The following is a 15,907-nucleotide window of genomic DNA, read 5'->3' on the forward strand; positions in this document are numbered from 1 at the left end:
AATGCATCTATTTATACATCTTATTATTATTGTGTGAATGCTCCAAAGCATTCACACATATGGTTTTCTACACCAAAATTAATTAATGTATTATTGTGTGAATGCTCCAAAGCATTTACACATATGGTTTTCTACTCCAAAATTCATCTATTTCTTCTATTTATTCAACTTATTATTATTGTGTGAATGCTCCAAAGCATTCACACATATGGTTTTCTACACCAAAATTAATCTATTTATTCAACTTATTATTATTGTGTGAATGCTTCAAAGCATTTACACATATGGTTTTCTACTCCAAAATTCATCTATTTATTCTATTTATTGAACTTATTTTTATTGTGTGAATGCTCCAAAGCATTCACACATATGGCTTTCTACACCAAAATTAATCTATTTATTCAAATTATTATTATTGTGTGAATGCTCCAAAGCATTTACACATATGGTTTTCTACACCAAAATGCATCTATTTATACATCTTATTATTATTGTGTGAATGCTCCAAAGCATTCACACATATGGTTTTCTACACCAAAATTAATTAATGTATTATTGTGTGAATGCTCCAAAGCATTTACACATATGGTTTTCTACTCCAAAATTCATCTATTTCTTCTATTTATTCAACTTATTATTATTGTGTGAATGCTCCAAAGCATTTACACATATGGTTTTCTACTCCAAAATTCATCTATTTATTCTATTTATTGAACTTATTATTATTGTGTGAATGCTCCAAAGCATTCACACATATGGCTTTCTACATCAAAATGTATCTATTTATTCAAATTATTATTATTGTGTGAATGCTCCAAAGCATTTACACATATGGTTTTCTACACCAAAATGCATCTATTTATACATCTTATTATTATATGGTTTTCTACACCAAAATCAATTAATGTATTATTGTGTGAATGCTCCAAAGCATTTACACATATGGTTTTCTACTCCAAAATTCATCTATTTCTTCTATTTATTCAACTTATTATTATTGTGTGAATGCTCCAAAGCATTTACACATGTGGTTTTCTACTCCAAAATTCATCTATTTATTCTATTTATTGAACTTATTATTATTGTGTGAATGCTCCAAAGCATTCACACATATGGCTTTCTACATCAAAATGTATCTATTTATTCAAATTATTATTATTGTGTGAATGCTCCAAAGCATTTACACATATGGTTTTCTACACCAAAATGCATCTATTTATACATCTTATTATTATATGGTTTTCTACACCAAAATCAATTAATGTATTATTGTGTGAATGCCCCAAAGCATTTACACATATGGTTTTCTACTCCAAAATTCATCTATTTCTTCTATTTATTCAACTTATTATTATTGTGTGAATGCTCCAAAGCATTTACACATATGGTTTTCTACTCCAAAATTCATCTATTTATTCAACTTATTATTATTGTGTGAATGCTCCAAAGCATTCACACATATGGTTTTCTACACCAAAATTCATCCATTTATTATTATTGTGTGAATGCTCCAAATAATTCACACATATGGTTTTCTACACCAAAATTAATTAATTTATTATTGTGTGAATGATCCAAAGCATTCACACATATGGTTTTCTACACCAAAATTAATCTATTTATTCAACTTATTATTATTGTGTGAATGCTCCAAAGCATTCACACATATGGTTTTCTACACCAAAATTAATCTATTTATTCAACTTATTATTATTGTGTGAATGCTTCAAAGCATTTACACATATGGTTTTCTACTCCAAAATTCATCTATTTATTCTATTTATTGAACTTATTTTTATTGTGTGAATGCTCCAAAGCATTCACACATATGGCTTTCTACACCAAAATTAATCTATTTATTCAAATTATTATTATTGTGTGAATGCTCCAAAGCATTTACACATATGGTTTTCTACACCAAAATGCATCTATTTATACATCTTATTATTATTGTGTGAATGCTCCAAAGCATTCACACATATGGTTTTCTACACCAAAATTAATTAATGTATTATTGTGTGAATGCTCCAAAGCATTTACACATATGGTTTTCTACTCCAAAATTCATCTATTTCTTCTATTTATTCAACTTATTATTATTGTGTGAATGCTCCAAAGCATTTACACATATGGTTTTCTACTCCAAAATTCATCTATTTATTCAACTTATTATTATTGTGTGAATGCTTCAAAGCATTCACACATATGGCTTTCTACACCAAAATGCATCTATTTATTCAAATTATTATTATTGTGTAAATTATAATTTTGGTTTTCTACTCCAAAATTCATCTATTTCTTCTATTTATACATCTTATTATTATTGTGTGAATGCTCCAAAGCATTCACACATATGGTTTTCTACACCAAAATTAATTAATGTATTATTGTGTGAATGCTCCAAAGCATTTACACATATGGTTTTCTACTCCAAAATTCATCTATTTCTTCTATTTATTCAACTTATTATTATTGTGTGAATGCTCCAAAGCATTTACACATATGGTTTTCTACTCCAAAATTCATCTATTTATTCAACTTATTATTATTGTGTGAATGCTTCAAAGCATTCACACATATGGCTTTCTACACCAAAATGCATCTATTTATTCAAATTATTATTATTGTGTAAATTATAATTTTGGTTTTCTACTCCAAAATTCATCTATTTCTTCTATTTATTCAACTTATTATTATTGTGTGAATGCTCCAAAGCATTTACACATATGGTTTTCTACACCAAAATTAATCTATTTTTTCAAATTACTATTATTGTGTGAATGCTCCAAAGCATTCACACATATGGTTTTCTACACCAAAATTAATGTATTTATTAGTGTGTGAATGCTCCAAAGCATTTACAGATATGGTTTTCCACACCAAAATTCACCTTTTCATTCAACTTATTATTATTGTGTGAATGCTGCAAAGCATTCACACAATTAATATAGCTAAACATATATAACGTCAAATACAAATAAGGCAAGAACTTTCCTCTAGAAGGTTTTTGGTCTTTGTCCATTTGGTGTCAGATGAAAAAATTTTTTAGCTGTTCGGCCACAATACCCTGCAATATATTTGGAGAAGAAAAGGTGAGGCCTTTAATCCCAGGAACACCAAGCCTACCGTCAAGCATGGTGGTGGTAGTATTATGCTCTGGGTCCGTTTTGCTGCCAATGAAACTGGTGCTTTACAGAGAGTAAATGGGACAATGAAAAAGGAGGATTACCTCCAAATTCTTCAGGACAACCTAAAATCATCAGCCCGGAGGTTGGGTCTTGGGTGCAGTTGGGTGTTCTAACAGGACAATGACCCCAAACACATGTCAAAAGTGGTAAAGGAATGGATAAATCAGGCTAGAATCAAGGTTTTAGAATGGCCTTCCCAAAGTCCTGACTTAAACATGTGGACAATGCTGAAGAAACAAGTCCATGTCAGAAGACCAACACATTTAGCTGAACTGCACCAATTTTGTCAAGAGGAGTGGTCAAAATTTCAACCAGAAGCTTGTGGATGGCTACCAAAAGCGCCTTATTGCAGTGAAACTTGCCAAGGGACATGTAAGCAAATATTAACATTGCTGTATGTATACTTTTGACCCAGCAGATTTGCTCACATTTTCAGTAGACCCATAATAAATTCATAAAAGAACCAAACTTCATGAATGTTTTTGTGAGCAACAAGTATGTGCTCCAATCACTCTATCACAAAAAAATAAAAGTTGTAGAAATTATTGGAAAAATTCAGGACAGCCCTAATATTATGTTCTTTTACAAGTGTATGTAAACTTTTGACCACGACTGTAGCTCATTGCCTGTCAGAACATCTCCATGTTTCAGAAACTCCAAATAATGTTTGTCAGAGATTACACAACTTTTTAACCTTGTGTGCTTGCTGTCCAAAAGAACGAATGAGTCAGCAGACTCGGAATTAGCGTAGATTCAAGTAAAGTGAAACAACAAACACGTTTCATGCATTATATATAAAAGAGTTCATCTTGGTTGTGTTATAAATTGACAGTTTAGAAATAGGGCAACTGGTGGCATTAAGATGGAATGCCTGTACTTATTTGTGTGTGTTGTCTTTCATTCAAGTTAAATGTGTCACAAAATCACATTTAAACTATTTTAGATTATGTATATGTGTTCAAATGTATTTCTACAAGAGAAAGTCAAACACAAATACAAATAGACGGAGTAAATATTGAAAGGGTAGAAGAAAACCAATTTTTGGGTGTAATAATAGATGATAAAAATGAATTGGAAATCTCATGTAAAAAATATACAACATAAAGTAGCAAGAAACACGTCAATAATGAATGAAGCAAAACATGTTCTAGACCCAAAATCACTTCATATTCTCTACTGCTCGCTAGTGTTACCATATCTGAGTTTATTGTGCAGAAATATGGGGAAATAATTACAAAAATACTCTTCATTCACTAAGTGTGTTACAAAAAAGATCAATTAGAATAATACATAATGTTGGATACAGACAACATACAAACCCTTTATTTATTAAATCACAATTATTGAAATTCAACGATTTGGTGCATTTGCAAACAGCTAAAATGATGTACAAAGCAAACTATAACCTGCTACCCAAGAATGTAATCCAATCCAATCCAATCCACTTTATTTATATAGCACATTTAAACAACAAAATGTTTCCAAAGTGTTGCACAATAATATTAAAAACAATATAAAAAAAACTTACAAATTCAATAGGTCCTTATGTCCCATTGCATAAGGACTCCCTTTGGGAGTCCTTTTACAATGGGCCATGCGGGCCCTAATAAATATGATTAAAAACAATTTTAAAGGGTAAAACCAATTAAAACGGTATATAGAAATCAACATTTTAAAAACACAGAGGACAACAGAGGACCACACAACTCACGTAGTGTTAAAAGCCAGAGAATAAAAGTGGGTCTTAAGACGAGACTTAAAACACTCCACTGTGGGAGCAGTTCGAACATGGAGGGGCAGAGTGTTCCAGAGTTTAGGGCTGACCACAGAGAAGGCCCTGTCTCCCCTGGTTTTAAGTCTCGTCTTGGGCACCACGAGCTGGAGCTGGCTCTCGGACCTCAGAGCTCGCGCAGGATTGTAAGTTTGGATGAGGTCCGAGATATACTGAGGTGCCAGTCCATGTAAAGCTTTGAAAACAAACCGCAAGGTTTTAAAATCAATGTACAACAATTCTTCTCAACAAAAGAGGAGAAATATAATCTCAGAGGAAAATCTAATTTAAAACATTTGTATGCTCGCACAACACTTAAAACCTTTAGCATATCCGTATGTGGAATTAAATTATGGAATGGATTAACCAAATAAATCAAACAAAGCACCAATATGATTCAGTTTAAGAGACTGTTCAAACTACAAGTGTTCACAAAGTACACAGAACAAGAATTATGATGAATATCTTGAACCCTTTTTTTTTTCTTTAGACAAATAATATTAATATTTGTTTACTTACTATGGTAAATTATTTATTTATTCGCTGTTCCGTTACAGAGAACAAGGAAATTGGATAAAATTGCTATGGTATGAAAAGGGGTATAGGATTAAATAAGCTCTGCTTCTTCCTACTCCTTTTCGGACGTGCTGTAATGAAACAACTGGAAATATGTGATGCATTACATTGTATCGTATGCATGTTCCAAATAAAATTAAACTGAACTGAACTGAACTAATGTTCACTTGGTCAAAAAAACAAAAAAAACAAATGTCATTCAAGTTGATCCGGTGATTGATTTTTTTACTGTTTATCTTTGAGATAACCTTTGTCAAAATTCTGCAATTTCTCAACTGCTGTCGGGAAATGATGTCGGGGAAACCGATGTGGGCACTCTGGGAGGCGATTGGACAAGAGGAGCATGCAAAGGAGCATAAAAGTGGACGACTGCAGTGCTGGACTCTTACTGACAGCAGTTCAGGATAAGGGAGACCATGACTCCTCTGTGGCTGCTGGCCTCTTTGGCCTTTGCGTTCTTGTCTTCTGTGGCTGATGGAGTTCCATTGTAAGTACTTATAAGGCTCATTTTTTTAACATTTTCACCTGAAAGTGAATGCATTATCTACCTATCTATTGACAGCAGACATGGGCAAGTGGAACGTTGGGTACTCTGCTGTGCAGTTAAATCTGTGGTAGTTCAGTTCAGTTCAGTTCAGTTTCAGTTTATTTGGAACACGCATACGATACAATGTAATTCATCACACATTTCCAGTTGTTTCATTACAGCACGTTCGAAAAGGAGTAGGAAGAAGCTGAGCTTATTTAATCCTACCCCTTTTCATACCAAAGCAATTTTTTCCAATTTCCTTGTCCTCTGTAACAGAACAGCGAATAAATAAACAATATACCATAGTAAGTAAACAAATATTAAATACATAAATATTATTTGTCTCAAATAAAAAAATGTTTTAAAAAGGGTTCAAGATTTTCATCATAATTGTTGTTCTGTGTACTTTGTGAACACTTGAAGTTTGAACAGTCTCTTAAACTGAATCATATTTCTTTGGTTAATCCGTTCCATAACTTAATTCCACATACGGATATGCCAAAGGTTTTAAGTGTTGTACGAGCATACAAATGTTTTAAATTAGATTTTGAGATGGATTACACCAGAGACCAGGGATATTCAGCTAAACAGTTTTGGGTGGCACATTTTCAGAAATCTAAGGACCGGATGGCCACACTTCTCCCTTTACTATTAGTCTTATTTTGTACATTCCATAGAACCAGCGTCCTCTTCAGCAGACATTTGATTTTGGTTTATTTAATTTGTCAGAGTTACTGGAGAGCTCTGCTGTTTTTAAGGACCTTCCGCAAAAAAAGCTAGTCAAAGAGTACATAAATGTGAGTCCCTTACAAGTTTTTTTTAACTAAACTCGTGGGCCACTAGTTGAATAGCCCAAATGATGAAAAAGAGAGGACCTAAAATGTAACCTTGAGGTACACCACTACTATAACCAAAGTAGTTGAACAAATGACTACTGACTGCATCTGAGGCTACAGCAACACTTTAGTTCCATAAATCACATTACGAAAAAAAAATCTTACTCCCATAAAGGAGAGGACCTAAAAAGGTGCCTTGAGGAACGCCTCAGTTATGTCAATCATAAGTTCGGACCCCAGTGTTTTGTGTTTAGGTACGCTTAAAATGATAATGCAAGTATCTACGGGTGTGTTTACAATGGTCCAAGCGCTGCAGGGTCTTTAGGAACTTGCTGCAAAAATGTTTGTCTTCCAAATTTTGAACGGAGTTGAATAGCCCTGATCTAGGACAGGGGTGTCAAACATTTGGCTCGCAGGAACAGGTTTCATCCCACCCTCGAGATGCGTATGCTAAGTGTAAAAATGAGCTGAAATTTGTGAATGATGGAAACTGCAGTTCTAAATGTGTCCACTGGATGTCACAATAGCAATTCTTTGTATGCTACATCATTATGCTGCTGAGTAGTGATAGTATACAAATTGTGGATTGTTATGTTTATGCCTTGATTGTCAAAGATGTTGTTGGTAATGTAACATGTGACATTTATACCTAGATACATGCTTTTAAAAATTTGTACATTTTGTGTTGTACTTATAACTGCATGGAGACTAATTTTCTGGGCGCACAAAAATATTCTGAAACAATATGTATCCCCTTGACTAATTAAATGAGTTCAAATTCATACTTGTTTGTTTGACAGTTGACTGGACTCTCACACTATTAACTAGATACAGAGGGGTCCCCACATCTGCAGTCCCCTCCAAGGTTTCTCATTGTAGCCCATGTGGGATCTGAGCTGAGGATGCCGTTGTGGCTTGTGCAGCCCTTTGAGACACTCGTGATTTAGGGCTATATAAATGAACTTGGATTGATTGATTGATTGACCTCACCATCACCCCTCCCCCAAACCTCAGAAGAAACATCACTGTAGACACTTTTCACCTTTGTTCACTAAAGACACTTTAACGTCTTAAGGCCCAAGCTGTTTGTTTACATGATTTTTTGAAATTCTCTTTGCTATTTGGGCTTATTGGACCCTAATTAGAATAAAAACTGAAAATCATCTTTTTATATGATGTACTTAGTCCATAAGTACACAAACGTGTACTTCATGTGTAGTGACATGCTAATTTTTATTTTTACACTTTTTTTTCTTCAAAATTCCATTGTATGTTACACTCTTCTGACACCACCAGATGGCAGTATAAGTGTCCATATGTCGGCATAAGACCTCAATTCAGTAGAGTACACAATTTTGGAAATAAGAGCTAAAAGGTGCTGTCCACGCATGTGGCCAACTAAGGCCTTTAGAGGTTAAACTGCTGCTGTGACCCAATGTCACCTCCATATTTATACTGTTAACTGTGAATCAGAATGTGCTATATGAATAAGCTTTGATTGATTGATTGATGTTGTAGATGATGCTACATATGTTCGTACATCATTTGAGGAAAATGAGTAAAATACATTGTAATAACATCCTGTAATTTGAAATTGATATTATTATTAATTTCATCTTCTGACAAATTTCACCCACAGGAGCATTTTTAACACTCTGCCAGACTCAATTCACTTATTATTATAATGAAGATTATCACAGAAAGTATAAATAACGACAAATTAAGATATGATGCAATTAACTGCAACATGTACTGTAAGTGTAAAAAAAAACAACAACATTATGATTTGTACATTTTCAGAATTTGCTTGTTCTATTTTAAACAAAACAAACAAACAAAAACTGAAGTTGTCTTTATTTTTAAGTTATCATGCCATGATTTTACCAGTCCGGACCATTTGGTAATTTTGTGGCCCCTGAGCTAAAATGAGTTTGACACCCCTGATCCAGAACAATCATACTTCACATGTGCATGCATGTTCTTGCCTTTTTATTATTATTAGCCTTTATTTAACCAGGTAAAATCCCATTGAGATCAAAGATCTCTTTTCCAAGGGAGACCTGGCCAAGAGGGCAGCAGCAAGGTTACATTAAAAACAGTAAACAACACATAAAACATCACATTTACAACATTAAAACTTGCTCACATGACACATGTGCATACAGACAAGGTAGACTGCAATCCTTTTACAGAAGCTTTAAACTCATTCAACGTAACTAGGGTTTGAAGTTTAATGTTCGATTGTAGGTTATTCCAAGCCTTCGGTGCTGAAAACCTAAATGCTTTCTTGCCCAGTTCAGTTCTTACTTTGGGGACGACAAATTGCAGAACATTCATTGAACGAAGATTGTAACTTCCTTGTTTCTTTGTTAAAAGACAAGACAGATAAGATGGAGTGATACCCAGAATGGTTTTGTAGATGAAAACATACCAATGATTGAGGCGTCGAGCACATAAAGATGTCCAGTTAACCATTGAGTATAACACACAATGGTGAGTAAGGGGAGCGCAGTTGGTGATGAATCTCAGTGCCCCGTGGTACACACTATCCAGCTTGTGGAGACAACCAGCAGTAGCATTCATGTACAACACATCTCCATAGTCAATAACAGGTAAAAAGGTTGTTTCCACCAATTTCTGTTTCACAGTAAAAGAAAAGCAAGACTTGTTTCTATAATAAAATCCCAGTAAAAGTTTCAGTTTTTTTACAACATACTGAATGTGCTCCTTAAAACTCAAGTGGTCATCAATTAAAAATCCTAAATATTTAAAAGCAGATACTAACATAATTGGTTGCCCATTTCTTGTTAAAATGTTCTCACACAGTGATGATCTTACAGTTTTTGATGTGGTAAAGAGCATACACTTTGTTTTCTCTGCATTTAAAACCAGTTGAAGATAGCAAAGTTGTTCTTGTACTCTGTCAAATGCATGTTGTAGATATTTAAAAGCCTCAGCAAGAGTGGGTGCTGTGCAGTATATGACAGTATCATCAGCATAGAAATGGAAAGTTGAGTTCGGAATATTCTGTCCAAGATTATTTATGTAAATAGTGAATAATAAGGGGCCCAACACAGAACCTTGAGGGACACCCTTTTTCACTTGCAGTACGTCCGAGGAGGAACCTTCTATCTGAACAGCCTGAGTTCTACTTGTGAGGTAATTTGCAAACCATTCAACTGCTTGCTGAGAAAAACCAATAGCTAAAAGACGTTTGATTAAAATCACATAATCAACAGTATCAAATGCCTTTGAAAAGTCAATAAAGAGGGACAGACAGCACTGCTTCTTGTCAAGAGCTTCAGTTACATCATTTATAAACTGATGTAACTGAAGCTCTTGACAAGAAGCATCAATGACGTTAAAGTTTTCCATGTACATCTGTCCTGAAAGCACCAGTTTTTTAATCATTGTTGCATCCATTTCACTTGTGTGGCTGTTTGCGGAACATAGATGTTTGTAACGACAGCACCTGAATTTTGGCACTGATTGGCTTACTATGAAATTGTCCCCTACCTTTTAGCAACAGAAAAGAAAAGAAAAAACTCTTATTTGCAGCTTCTGTCCTGTGCCAGGTCGGATAAAAGCTGCTAATTCAGTGCATAATTTATTGTTGGTGACGGCGTAGTACAGGGGTCGGCAAATCAAAATGTTGAAAGAGCCATATTGGACCAAACATACAAAAACAAATCTGTCTGGAGCCGCAAAAAATTAAAAGCCATATTACATACAGATAGTGTGTCATGAGATATAAATTGAATTAAGAGGACTTAAAGGAAACTAAACGACCTCGAATATAGCTACAAATGAGGCATAATGATGCAATATGTACATATAGCTAGCCTAAATAGCATGTTAGCATCGATTAGCTTGCAGTCATGCAGTGACCAAATATGTCTGATTAGCACTCCACACAAGTCAATAACATCAACAAAACTCACCTTTCATGCACAACGTTAAAAGTTTGGTGGACAAAATGAGACAGAAAAAGAAGTGGCATAAAACACGTCCTAGAAAGTAGGAGAAAGTTATACATGTAAACAAACTAAGGTGAGTTCAAAGACCGCCAAAATTAGTAGGACAAAACGGCGCTCGCCAAATACTCGAATCAGTGAAGCCTGTTTAATATAAACAGTGTGCTTTGTAACAATCAGGGAGGCTTGTGTCATGTTTGTCCTCCTACAGAAACCATATTAAAACAAAAAAATTGATTTTTTTTTTTCCCCTCATCTTTTTCCATTTTTCATATATTTTTTAAAAAGGTTGCCGACCCCTGGCGTAGTAACATTTGAAAAATAAATCAATTAGATTTATCCTTTTAATGCCATCACCCCCATTATTGGTCAGGGCTATTATGTACTGTGTTTATAACTGATTCATTGGGAATGATAATCTTTGACTTAGCTCACTTACATAAAGATCAGCAGACCATCAGTTTGCACTTTAATGGGGTCTTTTAAATCATGCCAGATATACGGTCCGTATCTGATCCGTGTTTGCACAGTGGAGCATGACACCAGGCACAGCAAACAGTGCTGTGATGACATTTACCCAGTCCTTAAAATCAATAGCTGACTCATTGTTTGAGTTTATGTAAGAGCAGGTTTGGCGGAGGGAGGAGACCGGAGACCCCAAACCTAACACGATGAGGTATTTTCAAAAGAAGGGTTGTAACACAATCAACATGATGACAATAAGGTGATGGTGGCGTGTAAGGCCATGTCCACACCAACACAGACAGTTTCAAAAGCACATATTCGGGGTTAAAACGATGTAATGTCAAAACTGTCTATGTCTACACACAAATGCATACACCTGCTGTCACTCACATTTTGTCCAATCAGAGGCCTGAAAAAAGCAGCAGTAGCGGACTTGGTGGAATTACACCTCCTATAATGTTTATTTTGATATACTAGACCAGGGGTGTCAAACGTACAGGTTTTATCCGGCCCGCGGGATGAGTTTGCGAAGTATAAAAATGAGCGGAAATTTTTGAATGATAGAAACCGCTGTTCTAAATGTGTCCACTAGATGTCGCAATAACAATTCTTTGTATCTTTGTAGATGACAGTGACGTGCAGTCACTAAAAATGTAAAAAGAAAGAAAAGAAAAAAAATTGTTGTATGTATCCAGTGATTATACTATAAAGTTATTTTCCATTTAACTTCACCAGTTTTAGATTATTTTTATTCAAAATCGCTGAATTTTCACATTTGCCGTTCAAATACTGAGAAGAGACGGTGCGGTGAACAGCAGCCAGTTGAGGCACGTCACTCATTTGTGCCTCAACATGGATTGCGGACTCGGCTAACTGCTGGCCTGCTGTGCAGTGAGACCGTATTGCTATATGAATTATATTATACATTTCCATAGTTTAGTTAGCTGAGGTATATAATGTACAGTGTATTTTGTCAACAACTGTATGTGTGTAAAGTATTTCTTGTGCTGAGCGATCATAAAACGGCTGCAAAAGACGCACTGGCTGAGGCTCGCCTCCTGCACCCCCGCCGTAGAATTGTTATATCAACTAAAGCCCACACTTAAACTTTCCACGTGCAAGATTGAATCTATTTTAAAAAATTATTTCATAAGAAGCCAAAAAGTGCAAAAACAATAATGTTGGTGTTGGAGGACTTGTGAATGACTGGAGGGACACAACATTAGATACACCTGCAGACTGCAGGTGTATCTAATTCACAACTCCTCCAACACGAACATTATTGTTTTTGCACTTTTTGGCTTCTTATTAAATAACTTTTGTAACCTATTTTCATGAGCTTTCCTCTTTGTGATGTTAAGTTCCTGTTATGCGCTGTTATACAGTATATGCCTTGAGCTCTTATTTTGAAGGCGCTAAGAGCGGAAGTGATGTCACGTTGCGGAGGTTTTTGAAAGAAGGTAAATAAAGTGGTCCTCATGTAAACTGGAGCCTCCGTGTTTGTTATTTTGTAGTTTCATACAGTATAGGCGACATTTATAAACCCTCGGTTACACTTTTTTAAATAGATTCAATCTTGCACGTGGAAAGTTTAAGTGAGGGCTTTAGTTGCGGCGCATGGACTTAATTTCTAAGTAAAGGTAAGACCATAATAACCCATCCATCCATCCATCCATCCATCTTCTTCCGCTTATCCGAGGTCGGGTCGCGGGGGCAGCAGCCTAAGCAGGGAAGCCCAGACTTCCCTCTCCCCAGCCACTTCGTCCAGCTCCTCCCGGGGGATCCCGAGGCGTTCCCAGGCCAGCCGGGAGACATAGTCTTCCCAACGTGTCCTGGGTCTTCCTCGTGGCCTCCTACCGGTCGGACATGCCCTAAACACCTCCTTAGGGAGGCGCTCGGGTGGCATCCTGACCAGATGCCCGAACCACCTCATCTGGCTCCTCTCGATGCGGAGGAGCAGCGGCTTTACTTTGAGCTCCCCCCGGATGACAGAGCTTCTCACCCTATCTCTAAGGGAGAGCCCCGCCACCCGGCGGAGGAAACTCATTTCGGCCGCTTGTACCCGTGATCTTGTCCTTTCGGTCATAACCCAAAGCTCATGACCATAGGTGAGGATGGGAACGTAGATCGACCGGTAAATTGAGAGCTTTGCCTTCCGGCTCAGCTCCTTCTTCACCACAACGGATCGATACAGCGTCCGCATTACTGAAGACGCCGCACCGATCCGCCTGTCGATCTCACGATCCACTCTTCCCTCACTCGTGAACAAGACTCCGAGGTACTTGAACTCCTCCACTTGGGGCAAGATCTCCCCCCCAACCCGGAGATGGCACTCCACCCTTTTCCGGGCGAGAACCATGGACTCGGACTTGGAGGTGCTGATTCTCATCCCAGTCGCTTCACACTCAGCTGCGAACCGATCCAGTGAGAGCTGAAGATCCTGGCCAGATGAAGCCATCAGGACCAAATCATCTGCAAAAAGCAGAGACCTAATCCTGCAGCCACCAAACCGGATCCCCTCAACGCCTTGACTGCGCCTAGAAATTCTGTCCATAAAAGTTATGAACAGAATCGGTGACAAAGGGCAGCCTTGGCGGAGTCCAACCCTCACCGGAAACGTGTCCGACTTACTGCCGGCAATGCGAACCAAGCTCTGACACTGATCATACAGGGAGCGGACCGCCACAATCAGACAGTCCGAAACCCCATACTCTCTGAGCACTCCCCACAGGACTTCCCGAGGGACCATAATAACGTTTTTTTTTATTAAATGTGCTTTTTTGTGTGCTACAGTTTGTATGTGTAAAGTTAAAGTTAAGTTAAAGTACCAATGATTGTCACACACACACTAGGTGTAATGAAATGTGTCCTCTGCATTTGACCCATCCCCTTGATCACCCCCTGGGAGGTGAGGGGAGCAGTGGGCAGCAGCGGCACCAAGCCTGGAAATCATTTTTGGTGATTTAACCCCCAATTCCAACCCTTGATGCTGAGTGCCAAGCAGGGAAGAATGCTGGTATGAGCTTTTAAACATAACCCGTTAACTGCTGCCAATCAAATGGTGAATAAGATACTCTTTAGGGTTCATATGTTTGTAAATCTGACTGTGATGAAGTCAGTGCCTCACCAGCCATCAACCTCACCGCACGTCACTGGTAGATGATGCCAAATGCCGGCAAATGTTGTGGATTGAAAATGAATATGAAGAAAACAAAAGTTATGGCAAATTCCATGGTACCTCATGGACCTGTGACTAATAATGAATATATCTATCTAGGGCAGAGATTTAGCCTGAAAGAAAAGAGTCAAGAACAGAAGATAGGGAGGAGAATCAGATTGGGCTGGTGCCAATATGGAAAACTGAGCAACATCATGAGAGGAGAAATACCGTTAAGCCTAAAAAGAAAGGTCTTTAATCAATGCGTGTTACCAACCATGACATATGGAGCTGAAACCTGGGCATTGTCAAATAAAATGGAAAAGAAAATAGCAGCAGCACAACACAACATGGAAAGAAATATGCTCGGAATCACATATAAAGACAGAAAAACAAATGAATGGGTGAGAAAACAAACGTCCAAGACATTATGAGAACTACCAAATTAAGTAAGTGGAAGTGGGCTGGACATATCAGTAGGAGAACAGATAATAGATGGACTTCCCTAATGACATCATGGAGACCCATGGATGGGAGCAGAAATAGAGGAAGACAGAGAGTGAGATGGCGAGATGAAATAGACAAATATTGGGGGAACAGTGCAGTGGCAGGGAGCAGCTAGAGATTGCTTACTATGGCAGAAACATGCTGAGGCTTTCGTCCAGCAGTGGACTGACAACGGCTGATGAGAAGAATGAGAAGAAGAAGATGATGCTACAGTTGTAAAAAAAAAAAAAAAAAAAAAAAAAAAAAAAACACATGTTAGTGCACCAGTCGAGAAAAATGAGCTAACTACGTAAATAACATCCGGTAATTTGATTTTGATATACTTTTTTTTATCTTGATAGATTGAAAATGAACACCAATGAGTTGGCTGATGAACATCATCACATAGTTTATTCAGAAAGTATAAATAACAACAAATAAAGATAGAATACTACTAACCGCAACATGTAAGTGTGAAAAAAGCCCAACGACATTATGATTTGTGTATTTTCAGAATGTGCTTGTTCTATTTTTAAACAAAGAAAACAATCCGAAGTTGTCTTTATTTCTAAGTTATCTTGCCGTGATTTTACCAGTCCGGCCCACTTGGGAGTAGATTTTTCTCCATGTGGCCCCCCGATCTAAAATGAGTTTGACACCCCTGTACTAGACGTACAATGACATGTACATTATCTTTAAAACCAGCCTGCACGTACACTGCGCCCTGGGAACATTATTATCTTTGTTTTTTTCAGTGTTTAAAGTGCGCATGCACGCCTGCAGCTGCTGAAACCCAACACTGATAGAATTATAACATGTTCAGCAACATGGTGATGTATTACATGTGCAGTGAAGTGTACGTTACTTCTAAAATCAGCACTATTTTGCATGTTTGTACAAAAGACTGTCTGTGTAACGCTTGTTT

At 36.9% G+C, this 15,907-nt stretch overlaps 1 protein-coding gene across 1 annotated transcript in view; it reads left to right on the forward strand.

Annotated features, from left to right (window-relative positions):
• Positions 1-5,873: 5,873 nt before the first annotated feature.
• The window catches only part of LOC133624502 (complement C3-like), an 87,737-nt gene continuing 77,703 nt past the window's right edge, over positions 5,874-15,907 (forward strand). The window contains exon 1 of the mRNA XM_061988109.2: positions 5,874-6,022. Coding sequence (XP_061844093.2) covers positions 5,952-6,022 — 71 coding nt within the window. The 5' untranslated portion in view covers positions 5,874-5,951. The remainder of the gene's footprint in view (positions 6,023-15,907) is intronic.

Source organism: Nerophis lumbriciformis, linkage group LG27, assembly GCF_033978685.3.
Source record: "Nerophis lumbriciformis linkage group LG27, RoL_Nlum_v2.1, whole genome shotgun sequence".
Lineage (NCBI taxonomy): Eukaryota > Metazoa > Chordata > Actinopteri > Syngnathiformes > Syngnathidae > Nerophis > Nerophis lumbriciformis.